The following is a 12215-nucleotide window of genomic DNA, read 5'->3' on the forward strand; positions in this document are numbered from 1 at the left end:
ATATAAAACTAAAAGATAAGATGAAGAAAATCATAAAGGGATTGCCACTGGTCCAGGTCATGAGAGACAAAATAGTTTCAGATAATGAGTAAGTTCGAATACATTGCAATATGCCTGCTTCATGATCAGAAACAATAACTGGACTTATTAAAAGAGCTTAATTACAAAGTATAATGACTTTCCCTTAAATTTTGCAAGAATCTGAGTTTTGTGAATATAATTACTCTGAAAAGAATAGTGGTGATATTCAGAGTTAGACATTCTTGTATTTATACAAAGCAGGATTTTCTCATATGGATGGCTTCATATCAAAAGCTGCAGTTTATATTTATAAATCTCTAGATCACAGGCTTGTTTTCTGTCTGATCTTTTGGTCCTGGTAATACTACTGATTTTGAGTTATGGGTAATTTTACGTTATGATGTGCATCTGGAGTTACTTTGGTATCTATTCATGATTATTCTGATAAATCATTGGTAGGCAGCAGTATGAAAAACAGTCTCACTAAAAAAATACAGTTGTAAAATCAGTATTTCTTGTACCTATTAAAGTTTGCTCATCTAAAGATGGAGTTCAGGATCTCTTTTTGAGAGATGGTAAATCTGACAGTGAAATAGCATTTGACAAGAAAGAGCTCACAACTCAGTCATCAGTAGCTCTGTCTATACGCCTTATGCACATTCCTGTTTCCACAGCAACAAATCTAATATAACATTTCCCTTTCTTTAAGGGCTTTTATTTTTTTTTCATTTTGAATGATAACATAGACTTGTTTGATATGACAATAACATGAATATTCATGTTTTGCAACAAATGACCTAATGAAGGTCAAATTCTATCAGAAATAGTAATGAATCTTTGGATGGATTACCATTTATATACTCAGTAATGACTTTTCATTCTTATTAATGAATTTTTATTTATAGGTTCTTTTATCTGATGACCTTGATCTTCCAAAGAGGTCCACCAGGGTGGATCCTTTCAAAGGGATGAAAACTATTGCTTATTTGGATGGAAAGGCTTATGTAGTGTATTCTAAAATGGAATACTAAAGCTTGAGCCTTGTCTCTTCTGACGTTCTTTCTGTTTTCTAGAAATTAGGGAATGTACCATAACATTGCACAGTTCTGTAACTGACCGATCCATTAATTTAGTATTTATGCATTGTTTTCATTCCTAGAAAATGATAGAAGAATTATAAAGCACTTTCTGACATTGGCCTTGCAGAGTCCTGTTCTGGTGTTTAGTTTGCCATAATTCAAAAAAATAACATTAGATTAGACAGTATTGCTTTGAATCCACTCTGTAGTAATATGTCATCAGCCAGCCATCACTAACCTTGAACCTCCATGTGTAGGTTGATAGCTTTTTTTAGCATTCCATTATTTTCAGTTTCTCCACATCAACTGCATCATATTCACCAAGTATCAGTGTAGTTTATTCCACATAAAAATCTGTCAGTTAAAAGTATTAAATTTTCAGTCACACTTTTCTTTTAAGCATTCTGTGCTGTGTTCTGTTCAGTGTCAGTGTCTTTAGTTCTGATTTTTCAATTTTGTCCCTCTCCTTTTCCTTGACTTGTTAGTCTGATCCAACCTCTTCTACCTCATCTGATGATTATCAATATGTTATGGAAGCTAAACTACAAGAAATGATCTCCATACGTAGGAAGGTAGTCCTACTGGACTTTACTTTCTATTGCTAAATAGAATCCATTTGATTTGTTTTCATTTTCTTTAACTTATTTTATTATTTTTTTTATTGATAATCAACCATCGTGCAGTTCAGTGCTTCAGGAGCTTACAATTTTACGATGGCAGGTTTGTGTTCAAACCATGCACAGTCTGCATGTTACATTTGGCTGATTTCATTGCTCATAAATAACTCCAATGTTTTGCTGATGCTTGGATGTAACAGGCCTTTGTAGCTGACACATTTCAAGCAATGCTGTTCAGCTGCCTGTTTAAATAAAGTTTCTTTTCGGAAAACTAAGTTTGCAGTTAGTAGTAGCTTGCTTTATGTTTTGTTTAAACTTTACTGAGATAAAACTTCACAAAGCCACTTAAATTACAGAAAGAGTCTTTCTATTTTTTTACAGGCAGAAGAAAGACATGGAAACATTGAGGAACGTATGAGACACTTAGAAGCTCAACTTGAAGAGAAGAATCAGGAACTTCAAAGAGTATGTGTATTGCAGACAACTTCTGTGCACTTTTCTTCTCTTAATTTGTCAATATAGCTCTACATTATGCACTCCAGCATAGAAATCTATCTACTGGTAAATGTTTTATTTATAACAGTGATGGCAGCATCTTCCCACTTTAGTTAACCATCTTAATATAGAATCATAGAATTGTAGAATCACAGAATGGTTTGGATTGGAAGGGACTTCAAAGACCATCTAGTTCCAACCCCCCTGCCATGGCAGGGACACCTCCCACTAGACCAGGTTGCTCAAGGCTCCATCCAGCCTCATCTTGAACACTTCCCGGGGTGGAGCATCCACAACTTCCTTAGGCAACCTGTTCCAGTGTCTCACCACCCTCAGGGTGAAGAACTTCTTCCTTGTATCTAGTCTAAACCTGCCCTCTCCCAGCTCTCAACCCCCAACCATTACCCCTCATCCTGTCACTGCAGGCCTTTCTAAAAAGTCCCTCCCCAGCCTTCTTGGAGGCCCCCTTCAGGTACTGAAAGGCCGCTAGAAAGTCTCCCCAGAGCCTTCTCTTTTCCAAGCTGAACAAGCCCAACTCTCTCAGCCTGTCCTCTTAGGAAAGATGTTTCAACCCTCTGACCTTCTTGGTAGCCCTCCTCTGGACTCGCTCCAACAGCTCCATGTCTTTCTTGTGTTGGGGACTCCTGAGCTGGATGCAAATATACTAATTTACATCTAGTTGCAGCGTTCAAAGTACTCTGCTGATAGAAAAATGAATGTGTGTTAATCAGTAACTGTAATTACATTTCCTGTGGAATTTCTTTAAATGGCTACAGTTACCGTAATTCTTTTATTTTTCAATGCTACAAGTCTATACTGGTTAATCTTGGACCCTACTGATCTGTCTCTTCTATTCTGCATTAAAGGCAAGGCAAAGAGAAAAAATGAATGAGGAGCACAACAAACGATTATCGGATACTGTAGACAGACTTTTGACAGAATCCAATGAGCGTTTGCAGCTACACTTGAAAGAGAGAATGGCAGCACTTGAAGAAAAGGTACAGTGTTCAGCTTAATAAAGATTCTCATATGTGAAACGTTCTACTTTTATCAGGATGGAGGCATCATGCTGATTTTGTATTACCAAATATTACCACAAATATGGTCTAACTTACACATTCCACTCTTAATTTAAGAGTGTGCTCAAACATCTTTCCAGAACTGCTACAAACTGGATATGCTGAATATTATGAGCCCCAGTTTTATCAGCAGGGAGTCTGATGAAGAGCTCATAGAGGACCAGTGCACAGCATGGTATAAGGCAGTGAAAGTGGATGAGAACTGAGGAATGGCCACTTTTCAGATGTGCTGTCGTTCCTGTATTTCAACTTGCTGATTTTACATCACTTCCTCTGGGAAGAGTAAAATGCTGTCACCAAAGGAGAAGGAGCATCTACCCTTGGAGAGAGAATGTTATTTACAGATTTTCTGTGATGTGAGTCACAGTGAGCCTGCAAAATTCAAATTCCATGACCTTTATATTCATCCCCCTTAGTCCCTCTCTACTTGTTCACCTTCAGTTTGATCTGAGGGGAATCTTTCACTGTCTTTCAGAAGGATATTTCAGAACCTCTCAGAGGTTTATATCATTGGAACAAAATGTCGTACAAAGCAAGAAATAAGCCTGCCAAAAGAACCTGGGAGAAATAGTTGTGTAAGAGTGTGACAGTTGCTCAGTTCAAGGAAGATGCAAAGTTTTTACCGTTCTTGAAAAAACGTGGTCCTACATGTTTGGATTGTTTCTAGTGTTTAAAATGTAATATATACTCAAATTGAAGCGTTAAAGGATTTTAATTTTAAAGTTCAGTTAATATGAACTTTGCTAACTTGTACATGGAGGCTGATATGGTGATATCTGATATTTAACATATCTCTAATCTCTTTTTCTTTTTTTTTTCTTTTTTTTTTCTTTTTTTTTTTAATTTGTAGAATGTTTTGATTCAAGAATCTGAAAGTTTCAGGAAAAATCTGGAAGAGTCTTTACATGACAAGGTACTATAAAATACTGGGATTTTATTAGTTTTTATAAGATTGGAGAGATATATATGGTATATTAATTATCCAGCTAGCATGTAAAATATTCCTGGCATCAATGATAAATCCTTTAATCACCCAGATCTCTTAACTAGCCTCTGAGGGTCTCTAACAATTGTTCTGAGCTAAGTTCATGGTTGAGATCCTAGCCTCAGGAAGTCAATACTAAAATTCATATTGATTTCACTGGCTCTCGAATTTTTGTTCTATCAGTTTTAATTCTGAAAAAGTCTTGTTTAGCAGAGATATATGCATAACTGGTTACACTTTCATAGTGAAGAATGTAATTGCTGGATTTGAGGCAATTCTTCTTAACAGGTGCAGTGGCATTATGCTAAATATAGCTGAAAGTGGCCTTTCTTAGTTCATTGCAAATTAACCCCTAATACTGTTTAGTGAATCAGTCAAATTAATTATAAATATTTGTTCCAATCCCAAATGTTAGGATTTTGTTTTGAGGTTATACTTGCCTTGAGCACCATAGGATACACAAATGTATCTGCATTCAGGTTCACTGAAGTGTTTTTGTAACGTATCAAATCCACTTAAAGTGATTGTGTCGAATTTAAAAAACGTAGCTCCATTCAATACTAATATAATTATATCATATGACATCCAAAACCAAGAACTTTGAGAAAAACAATAAAAGAAGTATCTATTAAAATAAATTGTTGTTTTCGTGTACATGCAGATAACCTTGTAGAAAGGCAACAAGATTGAAGTCCCAAAAAGGAGTTTGTAGTGCATTTTAAATAAATAAAATTTCTGTGCTGTGCTACCACAGTTATAAGGTGATTCAGCTGTCACAGAACCAGGATCATATTTCATCATGAAGTTAGATAACAAAAAGGACATTTCTAAAGCTATGTCAACTGAAACAAAAGTTTCTATCATTTTGCTAGTGAATCTAAACCTGAATTAGGGATACCAGTTTTGTCTATGTAAATAAGGTATTTTTCCAATGTCATCTCCAACATGACTTTATTGTTTTAATAGTGTTAGTGTGGAAGTGAATACAGTGGCTAATTCTTTTTCAGTCTGTTTTCTGGCTTGAATGTACATATCAGCTCTTGACAAAGATGAAAACTGGTACAAAAATCTACATGTGTATCGAAATTATTTTTGCAAAGATATTTTTATTTATTATATTTATTGATTCTCACTTAAGGGTGGGAAGTGAAATAAATAGAACAACTCTGCTACTGCTCTGTGCAATTGGAGATGAGTACCCTTCACACATAATCACATAGATATGACTCCAGAGTTTCTAAGTTCCCATTTTGAAGGGTTTATTTGTACCATTTTGATGAAGAAACTGATGAAGCAATTTCAGATAAGTGGACATAACAGCAGATATTAATAATCTCTAAATAACTAGCAAATAATACGGGTGACCACCAAGTCATCTCAATAAATTCTATTCAACCAAGAACAGTGTAAAAATACTGTAATAAGAATTACTGAATCTGATATTACTTAAGTGCAGATCCTTTTCCTTCCTAGTGTTTTGGAATCCTGAACATTTTAAACTCTAGGAACAGCAGTGTTGCATCTTCATCCCATGTTCTCTCTTAATTTTTTTTAAAATTCTTTGATTTCATTTTATTAGTAGACAATAATTACTTGTACAATTTGAGAACAGCACTGTTTTCCCTAGTGTAGTCTTTTTGTTAGTTCGTTCCAAAAATCCAATTTTTGTGGCACACTGTCGTTTTTCCCCAGCAGCACTTCATACTGGAGTTTCATCAAGTCCCAAGAGCAAGCTGTAAAGCTGCAGTTCAACAAGTCACCTAAAATGTGGTTGTCTCTTCAGTCTGTGTCTCTATCAGTAAATAAAAAGGCCAAGATGTAATCTTGGTCTCTAAAGGGCAAATGGCATGTTGCATGCTGAACTATGCCTGACACAGAGTGCTGCTAATGCACAAATCAGTGCTGGTTCTTCTTTTCCCCAACTTAGCTGTATAAGAAGAAAAAAAAAAAGTTTCAAGGACAAACGTGTCCTGCCATAACTACCAGCTAGTGAAAAAAACTGTAGAGTGCTATACAACCTCCTCTTGATGTGTGTGTCTTATTAGCAGTAATGAGACTCGAATGAGTTCACTGCCTTTTCTTATTATAGTCTGTGCTACATTCAGTGTATCTTACTTGTTTAGCTTTATGAGAGCAGTATGTCATAAAGTAAATGTGTTTTGTGTCACAAGTAAGTGTATCTTACTATTCTCATTTCCAGGAAAGACTTGCTGAAGAAATTGAGAAACTGAGATCTGAACTGGATCAAATGAAGTTGAGGGCTGGTTCTTTAATCGAACCCACCTTGTCAAGGTAATATTTAATGACAAGTCTCCTCACTTTGAGTTAAAATAGCATGTAAATATGTGTCAAGCCTTTACAACAGAGATGTGTTCAGACCATGCATAAAAATGGTCACGTATTTCTTTAAAAATGTAAAATCTATGCAATGATTATTACTGGTGCTTTTCACTTCTTTCACAGGTAAATGAGGCCTTATAGCAGTGACTATACACTGAAATATTACTGAGATTAAGGAAAGTCTCTTAAATTATGGAATGTTTTCAAAAGTATATACAAATACCTATGTTTTTCCCAGGAGACCTTAAAAATAAAATTGAAACTATCATCTTTAATGCTGAAACGGATCAGCATCTTTATGATCATATTTATTTATTCTATCAACTATATCTAATCATTATTTTTTTATTAGCAAGAAATAACTCCACTTTGCTTAGTGTGTAGCATAAGACCACAGATCTACACCTAAAGATGAAGACAGTATTCAGAGAGATCTGAAAATATCCTAACAGGACACTAAACATTATGCCTCTTTTGGGCAGAGAAGCAATATGGGAACAATAGTGAGACAGATACCATAAAAATAGCCACTAACAGCTGAAATGGATTTATAATTCTAGAAAGTCCTTCTTGCCTAAAAGTAACCCTCAAAATAAAATTGTTACTTTATTGACAATGGTGTGCCATGTCCTTGTTTTCGTAACAAGCAACTTCTTAACTTTGAAAACCTGCCAGCCAAAGTTCATGGACCAAGACTAAATTCAGAGCACTGTAATCCTCCAAAGTTATTCTTGTTGGATAATTTTTGGCTTGCATCAGTACCTGGACATGGTTTCTCCCTCAATCTTTTATTATCTCTTGGAATAATATTTTTCTATACATGGAGAAGTGTAAATCAATGAAATTCAGAATGTGATGCTTGTAACTTTGAGTTTTTCTTCTTTTGGGAGTGTGACTACAGGCACGCACAACACTTCTTTGTGAGTGCTTGCGAGGACACCAACTATTGAACTGCTGCAACAAACAGCAGAGGTTTTTTTGGAGCAGCCATCCTTGGTGAACAGCAGCCTTTCTTGCTGGGTAGATGAGTATCATTAGCTCATGCTTTGTAAATAGGAGGCTGTCAAAGGGCTGTTCGAACTTCATAAGCTATCTAAATGTCTTGGGAATTCGGCAGGTTCCCCTAAAATAGTATACTTCCCTCCACACCCTCACCTTGTGAAGGTACCAACCCTCTCGGGAACAGGTAGCTATCAGCATTAAATACTTTTAAAATTGTTCTCAGCTCATATTCAGTTCTGTATTTGCAGTTTGTTCTTTCAGCAGAATAGTGAAGCTGGTCAGCAGACAAATATCTGCTGCCAGTCTAGAACTTAGGCTGTTTTTTGTTTCCTGTTGACTGGCTTCACAAGTGCCAAGTATTATCAATTATCGGAGCAAAATTCTGTTATAGCAAATACCGTACACAGAAAATAAAAAACAGTCACTGCCCTAAAAGGTTTACTATATAACAGATTAGAGACACATAGAGAACCTAAATAGACAAAAATCCCAAAAAACTGTTGTCTAGTGCCATAGATGGATGGCTCAGGATATTTGTAGCCCAGCTGTTGTCAAGTTTTCTTACTAGTTTAATGACAAAAGTGAGTTTTATAGAAATTTTTTAAAGGTAAGATCTAAATTTTTCTATTATTATGGAAGTTCCTAACAGGCATGACAGGAAGTGTAAGAGAAAATAAACTGCTGTCCTGTTCAGAAAAGGACATTTAAGACAACAACATGAGCTCGGATGTATGCTTTACCCAGAACCTAAATTCTAAAGCGTTAATCAGTATCTGTGACATTTTAATGTATCTGATTTGATTATTATGGCACATACTCATGTTTCAGGAATTCCAGTACCTCTTTTCTCAATTTGTTTTCTTATGGTGTTTACTTTTTATAAAAGAAACTATATTGACACTTGAAATCCTTCCATTATTTTTAGATTTGTCACCGTACTTATAATACCAGACAGTACTTACATTTCTTGATACCATTCTGTCAAAGTAGCTTGTAGCAGTGGCTTCCACATTTTTCCATGATGTTTTTGCATTTCTCATTTATCAATAGACAAGCACCACAGCTTTTTATCTCTCACTTTCACTTTATTAAAGTGATGTTTGAAATTTGAGACCAGTGCTTCAGTCTTCCAATTACGAGTATGTTTTAATTCAAATTAAGTTCTTAAGGAAATCAAGAAATCTCAATGTTTGGAAACAGACACAGAACTAGAACCCAGGAAAATAGTCATGCTTACAGCCTACACTTCTCAGCATAGATATATGTGGTTTTCTGAATTATTTCCTTCATTTTGGGAAGCAGACATTCTCTTATTTAGCTCTTTTATGTCTAGAATTAAAGCTATTTTCTTGATCAGCATTCTTTTCAAAGTGAAAGAAGCATTTAAGAACAAAACTTATTCCTATTTTGTTTCCCAAAACTGATTATTAACATTACTGGGAACCCCTAAGTTGTCTGTAGGTGATTGTAAGCATTTTTTCCCAAGTTTAGAAAAAAAATAAAATGTAGGTACATTAAACTCTCATTTTATGCTCTTATAGATAGCGAAATATCAAGCATATTTGAGAAGTCACTATAAACACATACTTAGTTGTCTTAGTATAGTATTTATTACACTTCATTTTTCTACTGTAATCATGCTATTCATATGTTTTTATGTGGAGATTGCTTATATATTGAGAACTAGAAATTGTTCAGGTCTCCACAGCTGTGGTTGAATGCTCAAATAGTGCAAGGAGGCTTTGCTCTTCTGACTCAACTACGCAGCACGTGGGCCGGATACTTCTGTTGCACCGTGCGGGGAACCTTTATTGCTGCTATTTGACCAAGGACAGAAAGGCCAGCAAGCATCGTCTGCAGCCAAGAAAAGATATGCTGAAGTTATCATGTGTATCCCTAACCCAAATGTCCCAGGACTTACCAACACTAGAGGAAAAAGTGGGGGTTAAAACTCTCAAAAGCATCATCAAATAACAATGAATGATTCATAACCAATGTTATATATTGCAGGGCAGTTCACTAATATTTCCATAATATAAGACATAGGCTTACTGTAGGAAAGAGTTATAGATATTCTCACTCATGAACATGTAATACACTTACAGTAACTTCAGGCATACTTATTCAGGAGAATAATGGAAGGAAAATAAACAGGATAGTACATTCAGCAGCCAGTTCTTTTAATTTTCCTGAAGTCTGCTTATTTTTTTGTCTTAAAGTTTTGGACAATAAGATTTACTATGCAAGTCCTTCATTTTGAAAAATCAAATATTTTCTTCCTTATTTTTCTCCTAATATGATTTCAAGTTTTCACTTTTAAATTATGTTTGTGTTTTTGTGATTTATTAAATGATACATAATAATTTGTTTAAAAAAAGAAATCTGTGTTCCTAGACTGGAAGTCATTGGATTGTTGTTGATGTTATTGTTATTACTCTCAGTTTACATATGTAGTTCTTTTTCTAGGCCTCACCTTGACACATCAGCAGAGCTGAGGTATTCTGTGGGCTCCCTGGTTGATAGCCAGTCTGACTATCGGTCAACTAAAGTAATAAGGCGACCTAGAAGAGGCCGGATGGGAGTACGCAGAGATGAACCAAAGGTTAATCCCAATTTTTTCTCACATATTCCCTGATAAGAGAATATATTTCAGACTGTTAAGCTTACAGTTTGGGCATTTTGAGAAAACAACAACAAACCCAACAACACTGAACAAGAAAACTCAATCCAAACAGCAGGATTTTTCTGTACATGCTCAAACAAAAGTACTGTTGTACTAAAATGAAGGCATAAGAGCTTGCAGTTCAGACAACAAAGTTGAAACATACCAGACCATCTGTCTTTTCTGGATATTTGTGTATATTTTTGTGATGGTTAATTTTACACCACGTTAGAAATTATGTGAAAATACTTGACATCATCTACAGTAATATTGTGAGCATTAATAGAGAATTAATCATTGAATGGATATCCTTAAATGTTAGTTACTTTCCTTTCCCATTTTATAGAAGTTCAACTTTGCAGTTGTTTTCCATGGAATAAGCCATATACATCCTAATTCCTGCTCAGGTAAAATCGCTTGGAGATCACGAGTGGAATAGGACCCAGCAGATTGGCGTTTTGAGCAGCCATCCATTTGAAAGCGACACTGAAATGTCTGACATCGATGACGATGATAGAGAAACGCTCTTTAGCTCCATGGACCTCCTGTCACCAAGCGGCCATTCAGATGCCCAGACTCTGGCCATGATGCTTCAGGAGCAGCTAGATGCAATCAATAAAGAAATCAGGTATGTAGCCTGAAGCAGCTGTGATGCATTTATGATTGTGTGAAGGTAACAGTGGCATCTTCAATTCCTAACCACAGAGATTTCTTTCAAAAAATGTTCCAAGTGAAGAACTGCTGGCCAGTTAAAGAGAGATACATTAGAGAAGGCTAACACATGGCAGATTTGACAGATCATTATTCATAGTCCTCTTTTCAAGGTCTTTTTCACTGTTCTGCATGACTCCACTTACTAATGACCTCCTATCAGAAATATTTTATTTCAGTGCTCTTCATGCTTTCTTCTGGTAATTATTCCTATGTTACATCTCATATAAGCCACAGGTTTTAAGACATGGTTTTGTTTTTCTATGGAGGCATAGAATGTGATTTTTCATGCTCCCAGTTGGGTTATATTGCTTGGAAATAGGTGGTGAATTGAATGTATCTTAATAATTTCTGTGCAAATTTAATAGAGTGATAGAGAATCCAGTGATGTATTTTAATTAAGCAAGTTTTAGAAATGAAACCATATTTTATGCTTAAAGCATTCTTATATGTTTTTCAGGAAGGGCAACTTTTAAGAACTTGGGGTATGAAAAACATCCTCTTATTGGTAACTGTTTCTCTAGAAGGAGATGTAGGAGTATTAGTGACTTTCTGGTAATACTGTAGACAGAAAGGCTGTGGTTAGAAATATAATCAAAACCAGATTACCTTTTGCCAAATCTCAGTCCTTCTCTGAGCAAGGTAACTTTAAAGGGAGACTCTATTGTAATATACGGAATTTTAGTAACTTTTCTGTTCAAGGGGGAGACTTCTTCTTACCGATCTACAGCTTTGCATTTTCACTACTCCCAGAATATTTTCATTCAGATAGGATTACTCTGCTGTTTTCTAAAATCTCTTATTACAACTGTCAAGATAGAGAGTTGAAGAGAAATTTTGTTGTTGGGAGGGTAAATCTGCTTAAAATAGTGAAAGTAAAAGAGAGAACCTTATCCATATTTTCTGTTATTACAAAGAAGTCATCACTGTGACCAATTCAGGAAGCTGTAGATGTAACAAATGTATCTGTTTTAAAAAATACTAGCATTTTGACAATTTAACAAGTAATTTTGTAATACAGTAAAGATTTTTACAGGAAATTGTACCTGCAGGTGACATAGTGGGATATTATTTGTACCATCCTGAATCAGATCACTGTTTTACTTAACAAGTGAACTTGACTTAGATGTTAGGTACAATTTTATCTCAAAAAGGAGGCAAGGGCGCACAATTTATATAGCCATTTTTGCTGGAGGTCCACTGAGAGTAGTTTATTTCCCCTAC

The 12215-nt window shown here is 35.4% G+C and overlaps 1 protein-coding gene across 4 annotated transcripts in view; it reads left to right on the forward strand.

Annotated features, from left to right (window-relative positions):
* The window catches only part of PPFIA2 (PPFI scaffold protein A2), a 333193-nt gene that overhangs the window by 279051 nt on the left and 41927 nt on the right, over nt 1-12215 (forward strand). For 3 of the 4 annotated variants that reach the window (XM_086471363.1, XM_086471371.1, XM_086471379.1), the window contains 6 exons: nt 2099-2182; nt 3079-3210; nt 4142-4204; nt 6477-6568; nt 10085-10220; nt 10688-10908. In XM_086471363.1, the coding sequence (XP_086327489.1) occupies nt 2099-2182; nt 3079-3210; nt 4142-4204; nt 6477-6568; nt 10085-10220; nt 10688-10908 (728 nt within the window). Of the gene's footprint in view, nt 1-1585; nt 1673-2098; nt 2183-3078; nt 3211-4141; nt 4205-6476; nt 6569-10084; nt 10221-10687; nt 10909-12215 lie in introns of all 4 variants that reach the window. The other variant, XM_086471357.1, reaches the window with a different exon arrangement.

The sequence above is a fragment of the Leptosomus discolor genome, chromosome 1 (assembly GCF_034619465.1).
Source record: "Leptosomus discolor isolate bLepDis1 chromosome 1, bLepDis1.hap2, whole genome shotgun sequence".
Classification (NCBI taxonomy): domain Eukaryota; kingdom Metazoa; phylum Chordata; class Aves; order Leptosomiformes; family Leptosomidae; genus Leptosomus; species Leptosomus discolor.